This window comes from Neovison vison, chromosome 4, assembly GCF_020171115.1.
Source record: "Neovison vison isolate M4711 chromosome 4, ASM_NN_V1, whole genome shotgun sequence".
In the NCBI taxonomy this organism is placed as follows: Eukaryota; Metazoa; Chordata; class Mammalia; order Carnivora; family Mustelidae; genus Neogale; species Neogale vison.
The window spans coordinates 212947136-212959368 of NC_058094.1; the positions used below are offsets into that span (position 1 = coordinate 212947136).

Consider the following 12233-nt stretch of genomic DNA (forward strand, 5'->3'; position numbering starts at 1 on the left):
AGGATGAGGTAAGTATTGACTTAGTCTTCAAATCACGGAATGAGGAACACACTGTGAACCTAAGGGGCTTTACTCAAAATACACAAAAGGAGATAATAACTTACAAATTCCTGATATTAGATGGTTACCTGAGGGAAATTCCTGCTCTCTGGGTGATACACAGCAAGGAGAGTCAACAGGGCTTACTTGGACAGATGCAAGTGGACAGACCCAATACAAGTTCTCCAGGGCAACGGAGATGATTAAGAAAGGCCCCTGACATTTCAGAGCACTCTCAGGAGAACACATTCCTTTTAGAATATGTTTTTTTGGGGGGACCTGGGTGGCTCAGTGGGTTAAAGCCTCTGCCATCAGCTCAGGTCATGATCCCAGGGTCCTGGGATCAAGCCCTGCATCAGGCTTTCTACACAGCAGGGGGCCTGCTTCCTCCACTTTCTCTGCCTGCCTCTCTGCTTACTTGTGATTTGTCAAATAAATAAAATCATAAAAAAAAAATGTTCTTTTATAGTCCTATTATGAGCAAAATCAACAGTTGGAAGGCCTGCAGGTCTGCCCCATCGTCAAGTCTACACTACCAAGAAGGGTAGTGGTCACTTCAATGTAACAAACCCATTACATATGAACACTTATGTGGAGACTTGGAAAAGAAGTCAGCTGCGGTCGTATTCATCTGGAAACTAAGCCTCCAAAGATAAAGGGTTCATGATAAGGAGCCTAGCAGGACAGGACAACTGTCCTTACCACACAGCTCTTATTACTTAAATACTCTAGGTTGCCAAACTTAACTGGCAGCACTTTCTAAGCTGGTAGAGACTTCTAACCCTCGGGCTAACTACTGAAAACAGAGAGAAGCTGGCCTGAGCTTGTACAATTGTGATCTTAACAGTGAAGGTGAACTTCCCCTGAGAAGTGTTCCAGACTGAATGTGCTGACTCTCCCCAGTGCCCTTCCTTCTTGGGAGTAAGGGGTAAGGCTCAAAACGAAGGTGAAAGACAAGTATTTTGAGAAAGTATTCCAGGTGTTTCAGAGATTTCCTAGTCATATCCCAGAGAGAGGTACTGGTGACAGCCACATAGAATAGTCCTGAAAGTTTCTGTCCCATCTTCTTGGCCATTTCAGTCTTTGTTAGGAATTTTCTCTCTACCATGGGTGGTGTTAGTTCATCATATTGTGCTGATAAACACCTTCTATGAGAGTGCTGTCCAAGAACTTCCACGGGGCTGAAAATGTTCCCTATCTGGGTTCTCCAACATGGTCGCCAGTAACCACATGTGGCTACTGAGCACTTGAAATGAGAGAAACAAAATATTTAATTTTAAGTAACTGAAATTTATTTTTTTATTTTTTTTTTAATTTATTTAACAGACAGGGATCACAAGTAGGCAGAGAGGCAGGCAGAGAGAGAGAGGAGGAAGCAGTCTCCCTGCCGAGCAGAGAGCCTGATACGGGGCTTGATCCCAGGACCCTGAGATCATGACCTGAGCCGAAGGCAGAAGCTTAACCCACTGAGCCACCCAGGCACCCCATGTAACTGAAATTTAAATGTCAAGAGTCCCATGGAGTTAGTGGAGACCACATGGACAGTAAAGTTCCAGATCAGCTGGCTTTGGAGGTTATCATGGTACTAAAGATGCAGTGATGACAAGAGCTATTCTGTTCTATACAGAGGAAATGTTCCAAAGCCACAGGTGGGGCCCCTAACCTGGTCCACGGCCTTGGGATGCACAGCCCCGGCAGAGAGAAAACCAAGAAACAAGCCAGGTGATGGAGAGAGCAAACTTATCAGCACTATGAGGAAAGGAATCCAGCCTAGGAATGGGGCTCAGGATATCCTTCCTATACACAAAATATGAAAGTGTATTATTTACCTTTTCTTCAAAATGATAATTCCTAGGATCATGTTGGCAATGAGAGAACCCTATAAAAAGAGAAAACAGTAAGAGAGTTTCAGTGCACCAGGGAAAGAAAATAACTCGAGATAAGTAAGAACATGGACAAGCAAAAAAAAGCCAGAAAGGAAGTGGTTAGGATGATTAATTAGTAAGGTCCACTTGTTCTTATAATGGCAACAAGTATAAAGCATACAAATTTGTTATGTAAATTAATAACACCTTCTGAAGATAACAATGAGAATAAAAATGACCAATTTTTCTAAATATTGGTCAGAGCTGAAACTAAGGCTACTAGAAATAAATTATATTGTAGACTTAATTTTGTTAAATTTTTCCATCCATTTATGAGAGCTTTTGCTAAGCTTCTCCTCTCCCCCAGTTTTAATTAATGAAAGAAGGCATGCAGGGATCATTCTCTTCTCTGGAAAGCTGTCGCTCAATCAGCAAGAGTTTATTGAAAGTCTATTATGTGCTCCATACTTTGAAAGTCACTTTTGTAATTATAATTAGCTCTGAAAAGTCCCTTTGAGTATAGTATCTTTAATCTTCCAGAAATCTCAGATGACACAGAAATGTTATAATTCATATGGTCACCAATTCTGCATTCTTTTGCAATCCTAACTACATTCCCCTTGAAGTCTTTCCTGCTCTGCAGGGAGCACTCCGTTCTTATTTACTTACATACAAACTACATGCAGAACTCCCACCGAGAGTGAGAGGAAGAAAAAAACCTCTGCTGCTCTGGGAGAAACCCCATCTTCATCAAGAATTTCCCTTTACTGGGGCGCCTTGGTGGCTCAGTCAGTTAAGCATCTGCCTTCAGCTCAGGTCATGATCTCAGGGTTCTGGGATCAAGCCCCACATTGGGCTCCCTGGTCAGTGCGGAGTCTGTTTCCCCCTCTGCTTCTGGCTGCTCCCTCCCACCCCCACACTCTGTCTCTCACTCTCAAATAAATAAATAAAAATCTTTAAGAATTTCCCTTTATTTAGAGCACCTGGATGGCTCAGTCGGTTAAGCATCCCACTCTTGGTTGGGGCCCAGGTGATGATCTCAGGGTCATGAGATCAAGCCCTGTCAGGCTCCACACTCAGCGAGGAGTCTCCCTGAGATTCTCCCCCTCTGCCCCTCACTGCACCCGTGTGTGCGCACACTCTCTCTAAAATAAGTAAATATTTTAAAATATAAGAATTTCCTTTACTTAATGGTCTCAAAAGTCTCTTGCTTTAAAAAATTAAAAAACCAAAAAGGGGAAGTGTCAATTTTATGTACTAGAAGTAAATATAATTTTATGAAAGAAACCAAAAGTGGTGAGAAATAAGTTAAATAACATTCATAGCAAGTCTAAATATAAAATCGATCAGACGAAGGAAATTAAACATGAAATCTGTTATCCAGGGAGATTTTAGCTCCTTTTATTGATCATCCAGAAGACCTCAGAGGGATGAAAGTCAACTGTTCCCTCTCAGCCTTACTGTGCAGATGAAAGCCAGCCTTTGCTCCCACATCCAGGAGATCTTTCTTAGACGCTGGACTCTACTTGTTGTAAGACCTTTCTACTTCTGTCAAGTGTTCGATCGACCCACTTAGGCTTCCCGGAGGCACACATGCCCATCAGCGGGCAGCACTTACAGATCTAAATATCATATGCAGGGGCATGGCGATGTTGAGATTCAAGGCATAGTTGTTCACCACGCTGACCGTGAAGAACATGGTCACCATCACAGCATAGTACCTGAAGTGCAGAGATCACAGCACATCATACACAATCTACTACTTCAAGAAAATCAAGTATAGAAGGAAATAGTTATGCTTGGTTAGAAAAGTATTTTTAGTCCCTCTAGATTAAAAGATTATATCGCTACGATAATGTGAAGTCAGTACTAAGTACATATAAAAATACATCCAAAACCAGACTAACAAGGAAAAAGTCTGAATGATAGGCTATGTTTCAAGAAACACTATTTTAATCTTTTGAGTATACTCAAAATATTTTTCAAGCAATTTGAAACTAGGCGTCAAAAAACATTATCTGAGGGGTGACTGGGTGTCTCAGTCGGTTAAGCATCTGCCTCCAGCTCAGGTCACAATCCTGGGATCCAGGTATCGAGCCCAGCATTAGGCTCCCTGCTCAGTGGAAGCCTGCTTCTCCCTCTCCCTCGACCTCTCCCTCTGCTTGTGTATTTGCACGTGCTCTAATAAATAAATAAATCTTTTTTTAAAAAAAACAACAAAAAAACAAAAACAAAAAATGTTGTCTGATAGACATCAATAGGTTTTTCAGTGAATGGATAATATTATCATTATCATTTCTTTGTAGGTAATGGTTAATTCTCCCAACCGTTTCCTCTATATACTTGTTCCTACTGTTAATTTTCACAATTCCTTTCTAAAGAAAAGATGTGCTAAATTAAGGGTGACTTTCAATCTAGCAACTGCTGAAATTACCTCACATTCCGAACTGGTGGCCTCCAAATTAATGAGGATATTATCTGACTGTTACGGAGTTGTATTTAAAATCAGGGCCCCTGTTTTTGACAGTTTTTGGTCCTTAATAATAAAAGCAAAAACCAAAAGCCAAAATTCAGTAATCCTAATAACTTAAGGGAAGGGATAAATATAAATGAACAATTATGAATAAATAATTAAATAAATTTGGATTTGTATGCCCCATTTTTATCTAGAAGATATTAAAATGCCATTCGTGTATATCATATTAAACCCTATAAAACTGCTACTTTTTTGGAAGTCAAAAAGAGTTGAAAAGTAGCAATTTCCTATGATTCAATCGAATACATTCAAAAAGAGAAAAAATATCTGAAATAAATGGCTAGAGAATGTGGGGCAAAGGAAAATAAGTAGTTCCGTATCCTTCAGGAAATGGTGAAGGTCTTTGAGCACAGATCACCCCCACCTTTTTCATCTTGGCACATCAGAAGAATGAAAGCACTGAGAGTCCAGTCATCTTCCTTGACAAGAACCGACCTGATGTTGCTGGTAGATATGGACCTACAAGCCCTAAACATCAACCATGCTGGGGTGAAATTAACAGTCTATCAAGTTTGAGAAGCTTCACAATGAACGCAGGACAGAGTATTAGACACACACAAAATTACTGCTGTTCCGAAGAAAACCACAAGTCCAAAATGGTGCCACTTAGGTTACAGACCCAAGTCAGCAAACCAAGACTTAATTCCTAACGCAACTGCAGTTACAACCAATACCCCCCTCCTCCTGCCATCCCAGGAATGCAACCTTTTACCAGTCAACAAAGAATTTCCTGGTCAGTACTAGGCAATTTACTGATAGAGTGGGATATTTGTTTTAAATGGCAAGCAGAAGCCTCCAAAAGGTTCAAAATTCCAAAACAGTCTCACTAAAAGACTCACTGTAAACAGCTAATGAAAATGAGCAAAGGAACCTAAAACAAGACTGTAGAACTGACATAATGGCTACTATTCCCCTCTGTCCTTTGAGTATTCACCCTAGTCAGCCTCCCATGGACTGCCTTTCACTCCAAAGAGACCAGCACACAGTTACTTGTAGAAGAAGAACAGTTGAGGCTACAGCCAATACTCTTCACTCCTTGGCTCAAGGCCAAACTAAAGTCTGTAGGTGAATAATTTCCTAAACCTAGGGAGAATCCTCAAGAGTCTGTAACTACATTACTTCCTGAGCCCAGCTGAGCAAGGAAAATAAAAATTCACACTGTCCCCTCCTTTACAAATAAAGACAAGGCCCACCCCTCACCCCCACCCCTGCCCTAAGAGGAAACTGCCTTCGAAAGGATTATATGCTACCCACTCCCATGTAAACTACCGGATAGGTAGAGGAGCGTATGGACAAAAACCTGATTGGGTGACAGGCGCATGCATGGAAGGTTAATCAGATTAACTCTTACCAATCCCCCAATCTCCCCTATCTCAAAATTGTAAATGTAAAAATTCTGACTTTACGGGAACAAGAGTCCTTCTAGGAGAAGCTTGCATTCTTTCCCTGTGTCTTTAAGATGTAAATGTTCAAGATTCTACTGGTCTTCTCTAGGAAATCCTTTCCAGTCCCTCTCCTTAAAATACAAATTTTAGAGTGGTCATTCTTATCAAGAAAAATACAAAGGGGAGAGGTCATTTGGAACTTGATTTGCCAGGAGAAATTCAAATCTTAAGTGTCTTCACAAATACTAAAAGAACTTTGACCATCTAGATTGATAACCTTATTCCATATCTACCAGAAAAACAACTGAGATCTAACTTTTACAACTAGCAAATTCTGTACGTACTTCATGGCAGCAATTTAAAATAGAAAGCCATAGGGGCTCTCTGCATGTTCATGTGAGTCTATACTTATGTGTTGTCGCTCTGTGGTATTTTCTACTTGTGGGTGGTATTGCTACAATTAATTTGTACAAGAGCTCTATTTAGCTGGTTTTAAGGCAACCACCTGTAAGGACAGGGCATTCTAAAACTCTCTGAAAAAAACTAACCCAAATATTTTTCAAAGTCACATGGTTTGGAAAAAATATTTGATATTTTAAGGCTGATGGCTTAATTATAAAGACAGGTCTCTGGGGTTATCAACACTAAATATAAAACTTTTATTCTACTTCAGTTTAATAGCCCCCAAATAAGTTTGTGTTGTCTGTTACAAGATCTGTCAACAAAAATTAATAGCTTAGGATAATGGCTGACTTTGTCTAATGGTTAATACTGTTTTTATACATCACCTAAACATAGTTATTAAGGACAAGTAAATTAGATATAAACAAGATAAAAGTTTATAAATGAACTTTTCAACAATATTACATCTAAACAGATTTCCCAATTTTTTTATAACCTATAAACCTTAAAGTTTTGCTGAATTAGGTTAAATGATGAATCAAGTTAAATTCATTAAATTTCTAAATCATTTCTAGAAGTAGGAGGACCCTAGGCTCACCTCATACTAGATAACTATCAAATCATCCCAAATACCCCAGAAATTGATCTGAAGACTAGCAGAACAAACTCCATAACTAAAGGCAGAGAAGGGCCACATGGAAGAAGGTAGTAAATGTAAATATGGTTTGGTAGAGAAAGGACTCCCGGAGCTGCTGTTGCAGAGAAGGACAAGAGACAGACCAACACACCTGAGAGCCACGAAGAAAACAAATGCCCATAGCAACTGGCTTGGAAAGTGAGAGGGGCTAAATTTTGTGAGTTCTTGTGGGGCTTAAAGCCTGGGTTCTGAAGGTCAGGGGGTTTGGTTCAGATAAAGCCCCAAGGCACTGGGGCTGCTCTTGGAGAAAAGGAAAGGCAGACAGTCCGGGACACAGAACATGGAAACAGGGATTTGGAGAGGGCTTGGGGCACACCGTGAAGAAGTTAGTTGCTCCTCTCTGACCTATTCCAGAGAGGCAGCTCACAAAGAGCTGCTCACAGAGTTCCCTCTGGGAACAACAAAGGAACTAGCAGAGCCATTTCCCTCCCCTACTCCTTAGATAAACACAGAACCACCTCCAGGAACTAGCCCAGCACTGACACTTTCAATCTAAACTGCTTACACTGCTGGAACTACCCTCCCAGTAATGCTTGCCTCAGACCCAACAAGACAGGCCCCCTCCCCCAGAAGACCAGCTCAAACCCCTGCCCACAGCACATCTCCTGACAGGGGTTTTGCAGGGCCTTGGCCCCAGCAGCAGTAGTGAAAGGTCTCATTTCATAAGCAGACCAGAACACAACTTATTAGAATGCACCACATTCAGTCCAGACACCAAACACTGCCCATACAAGAAAAGCCTCTATGACTGGTCTGAAGGATCAAGTGGCCAGGACACAATAATAGACCACATGCTGCACACATCAGAGATACTCCCTAAAGTGGCAGGGCCTGGGTAACAGGGGACACTACACTTCAGGGTACTACTGGACCTCTTCTTCATAAGGCCATTACCCTCAAGAACAGGAGATGTAGCTGATTCTCCTAATACACAGAAACACAGAGGGTGCCTGGGTGGCTCAGTGGGTTAAGCCTCTGCCTTTGGCTCGGGTCATGATCTCAGGGTTCTGGGATCGAGCCCTGCATCAGGCTCTCTGCTCAGCAGGGAGCATGCTTTCGCCTCTCTCTCTTTGCCTGCCTCTCTGCCTACTTGCGATCTCTCTGTCCCTGTCAAATAAATAAATAAAATCTTAAAAAAAAAAAGAAAGAAAAAGAAAAGAAACAGGCATAGAGACTTAGACAAAATGAGAAGACAGAGGACTCTGTCCAAATGACAGGACAGGAAAAGGCCACGTACAGAGACCTAAGTGAAACAGATAAAAGTAACAAGTCTGATAGAGAATTTAAAGTAATGATCACAAAGATACTCACTGGACTTGAGAAAAAAGTGGAAGACACGAATGAACCCTTAACAAAGAGATAACAAATAACATAGCAGAGATAAAGGGCTCAATAAATGAAATGAGAATTATGCTTGATGCAATGAATGCAGGCTGAAAGAAGCAGAGGAATGAATTAATGACCCAGAGGATAGAGTAATGGAAAGTAATCAAGCTAAACAAAAGAGAGAAAAGAATTATGCAAAATGACAACAGACTTAGGGAACTCAGTGATTTCCATCAAAAGTACTACTGTTTGCATTATAGGAGTTCCACATGGAGAAAGAAAAGAGGGCAGAAAATTTAGTTACAGAAATAATAACTGAAAATTTCCCTAATCTGAAGAAGTTAACAGATATCCAGATACAGGAGGCACAGAAAATCCCCAACAACATCAACAAAAGGAGATCCACACCAACACATATAATAATTAAAATGGCAAAACATATAAAGAAAAAAATTTAAAAGCGGCAAGACAAGAGAGGACAGTTACATAAAAGGGAAACCCCAAAAAGTTATCAGGGGATTTTTCAGCAGAAACATTACGAGCCAGAAAGAAGTGAATAATATATTCAAAGTGCTGAATGGGATAAATCTGCAGTCAAGAATACTCTATCCAGCAAGGCTATCACTCAGAATAGAAAAGGAGATAGAGTTTCTCAGATGAACAAAAACTAAAGGAGTTTGTGATCACTCAACCAGCCCTGGAAGAAATATTAATGGGGACTCTGAGTGGAAAGGAAAAGCCAAAAGTAACAATATGAAGGTAGGAAACACAAAAACAGAAAAAACTAATATTTTTGTAAAATAGCAGTCAAGGAACTCACAGAATAAAAGGATGTAAATATATGACACCCTATACCTAAAAGGTGGGGAGAAGAGGACTAAAGAGTAAGTTCAAATGTAAACAACCATCCACTTAATATAGATTATATGCAAAAAATGTTTTATATATATAAACTTAATGGTAACCACAAATCAAAATCCACAATACACAAAGAAAAAAGAGAAAAAAATTTCACATTATCACTAAAGAAAACCAGCAAACCATGAAAGAAAGACAAAGGATCAGAGAAAATCTTCAGAAACAACCAGAAAACAAGTTATAAAATGGCAATAAATACATATCAATAATTACTTTGAATTTAAATGGCCTAAACACTCAAAAGATATAGGGTGATAAAATGGGTTAAAAAAAAATAGACTCATCTACATGTTGCCTACAAGAGACTCACTTTAGACCTAAAGACATCCACAGATTGAAGTGAATGGATGGAGAAACATTTATACAAATGGATGTTGAAAGTACTTAATATCGGACAAACTAGACTTTAAAACAAAGACTGTAAAAAAAAATAGAACAAAGTCTGTAATAAGAGACAAAAACACTAAATAATAATAATATTTGAGCCAATCCAACAAGACATAAAAACTGTAAATATTTATGCACCCAACATGGGAGCACCCAAATACATAAAACAGTTGATAACAAATATAAAGGAATTAATTGATAATAATACAGTAATAGTAGGGGACTTTAACACCCCACTTACATCAATAGATCATCTAAACAGAAAATCAATAAGGAAACAATGGCTTTCAATGACATACTGGAACACATGGATTTAACATATGTATCCAGAACATTCCAACCTAAAACAGCAGAATACATATTCTTTTCAAGTGCACATGAAACATTCTCCAAAACAGATCACATATTATGCCAAAAAACAAGCCTAAACAAATTTAAAAAGACTGAAGTCATATCATGCATCTTTTCTGACCACAGTGCTATGATACTGGAAGTCAACTATGAGAAAAAAATAAAATCCGTACAGATCACAAATACATGGGGGTTAAAATACCATGAATGGGTCAGTCAGGAAATAAGAGAAGAAATTAAAAGGTGCCTAGGTGGCTCAGTTGGTAAGCGCCTGTCTTCAGCTCAAGTCATGATCTCAGAGTCCTGGGATCGAGTCCCTTGTCAAGTACCCTGCTCAGCTGGGAGTCTGCTTCTCCCTCTCTCCCTGCTCATGCTCTCTCTCTTGCACTGTCTTTCTCTCTCAAATAAATAAAATCTTTTTAAAAAAAGATTAGAAATTTAAAAGTACACAAAAACAAATGAAAGTGAAAACAATGGTTTAAAACCTTCAGTACGTAATAAAAGTTCTAAGAGGGAAGTTTATAGCAATACAAGCCTACCTCAAGAAGCAAGAAAAATCTAAAATAAACAACCTTACTTTACACCTAAAGAAGCTGGAAAAGGAACACATGAAGCCTAAAGCCAGCAGGAGGAGGTAAATAATAAGGATTAGAGCAGAAATAAATGATACAGAATCTAAAAAGACAATAGTCTTTTTGGAGTTCAATTGATGAAACCAGGAGATGGTTCTTTGAAACAATAAAACTGATAAATCTCTAGCCAGACTTACCAAAAAGAGAAAGGAACCAAATAAATAAAATCACAAATAAGAGAGGAAAAACAACCACCAACACCACAGAAATACAATAGAAGAGAATATTATGAAAACCTACACACCAACAAACTGGGCAATCTAGAAGAAATAGATAAATTCCTAGAAACCTATAAATTACAAAAACTGAAACAGGAAGAAACAGAAAAACTTGAACAGACCAGTACCAGCAAAGAAGTTGAATCAGTAATTAAAAAAACTCCCAACAAACAAAAGTCCAGAACCAGATGGCTTCACAGGAGAATTCTGCAAAACATTTGAAGAAGAGTTAATACCTATTTTTCTCAAACTATTCCAAAAAAACAAAAAAGGAAGGAAAAGTTCCAAATGCATTCTATGAGGCCAGCATTACCCTGATACCAAAACCAGGTAAAGATACCACAAAAAACAAACTACAGGCCAGTATCTCTAATGAACACAGATGCAAAAATCCTCAACAAACTACTAGCAGACCGAATGCAACAATAAATTAAAAACGTCATTTACTAGGATTAAGTACGATTTTATTCATGGGTTGCAAGGATAGTTCAGTATTTGCAAATGAATCAATGTGATACATCACATCAATAAGAGAAAGGATGAGAACCATATGATCATTTCAATGGATGCAGAAAAAGCATTTGACAAAGTACAACATCCATTCATGACAAAAAAACCTTCAACAAAGTTTAGAAGTAACATAGCTCAACATAATAAAGATCATATATGAAAAACCCACAACTAACATGATCCTTAATTGAGAAAATCAGAGCTTTTCCCGTAAGATCAGGAACAAGACAAGAATGTCTACTCTCAACCTTTTTATTCAACATAGTATTAGAAGTCCTAGCCATAGGAATCAGACAAGAAAAGGAAATAAAGGCATCCTAACTGGCAAGGAAGAAGTAAAACTCTCATTATTTGCAGATTACATGATACTACGTATAGGAAACCCTAAAGACCACCACACCTTAAAGACTACCCATAAAGACCACCCACAAAAACTACCCTAAAGTCTACCAAAAATTGCTAGAACACATGAATTCAGTAAAGTTGCAGGATACAAAATCAGTCTATAGAAATCTGCTGAATTTCTACATACCAATAATGAAGCAGCAACAGAAAGAGAAATTAAGAAAACAATTATATTTACAACTGTAAAAAAAAGCAATAAGACACCTAGGAAAAAACCTAAACGAATAGGTGAAAGACCTGTATTCTGAAAACTAGAAAACACTGATGAAAGAAACTTGAAGACAACACAAAGAAATAGAAAGACATTCCATGCTCGTGGATTTGGAAAAACAATATAAATATTGTTAAAACATCTATACCACCCAAAGCAACATATACATTCAATGCAATCCCTATCAAAATACCATGAACATTTTTCACAAAGCTAGAACAATCCTGAAATTTTTATGGAAACTCAGAAGACCCCAAATAGCCAGGACAATCCTGGGGAGGGAAAAAAAAAAGCTGGAGGCCTCACAATTCCAGACTTTAAGTTTTATTACAAAGCTGTAGTAATCAAAGC

At 38.7% G+C, this 12233-nt stretch overlaps 1 protein-coding gene across 3 annotated transcripts in view; it reads right to left on the reverse strand.

The window, feature by feature from the left end:
- The window catches only part of SLC35B4 (solute carrier family 35 member B4), a 49203-nt gene that overhangs the window by 21421 nt on the left and 15549 nt on the right, over nt 1-12233 (reverse strand). For all 3 annotated transcript variants that reach the window (XM_044246596.1, XM_044246595.1, XM_044246594.1), the window contains exons 3-4: nt 3523-3625; nt 1869-1918 (exon numbers count right to left, since the gene is read on the reverse strand). In XM_044246596.1, coding sequence (XP_044102531.1) covers nt 1869-1918; nt 3523-3625 — 153 coding nt within the window. The remainder of the gene's footprint in view (nt 1-1868; nt 1919-3522; nt 3626-12233) is intronic.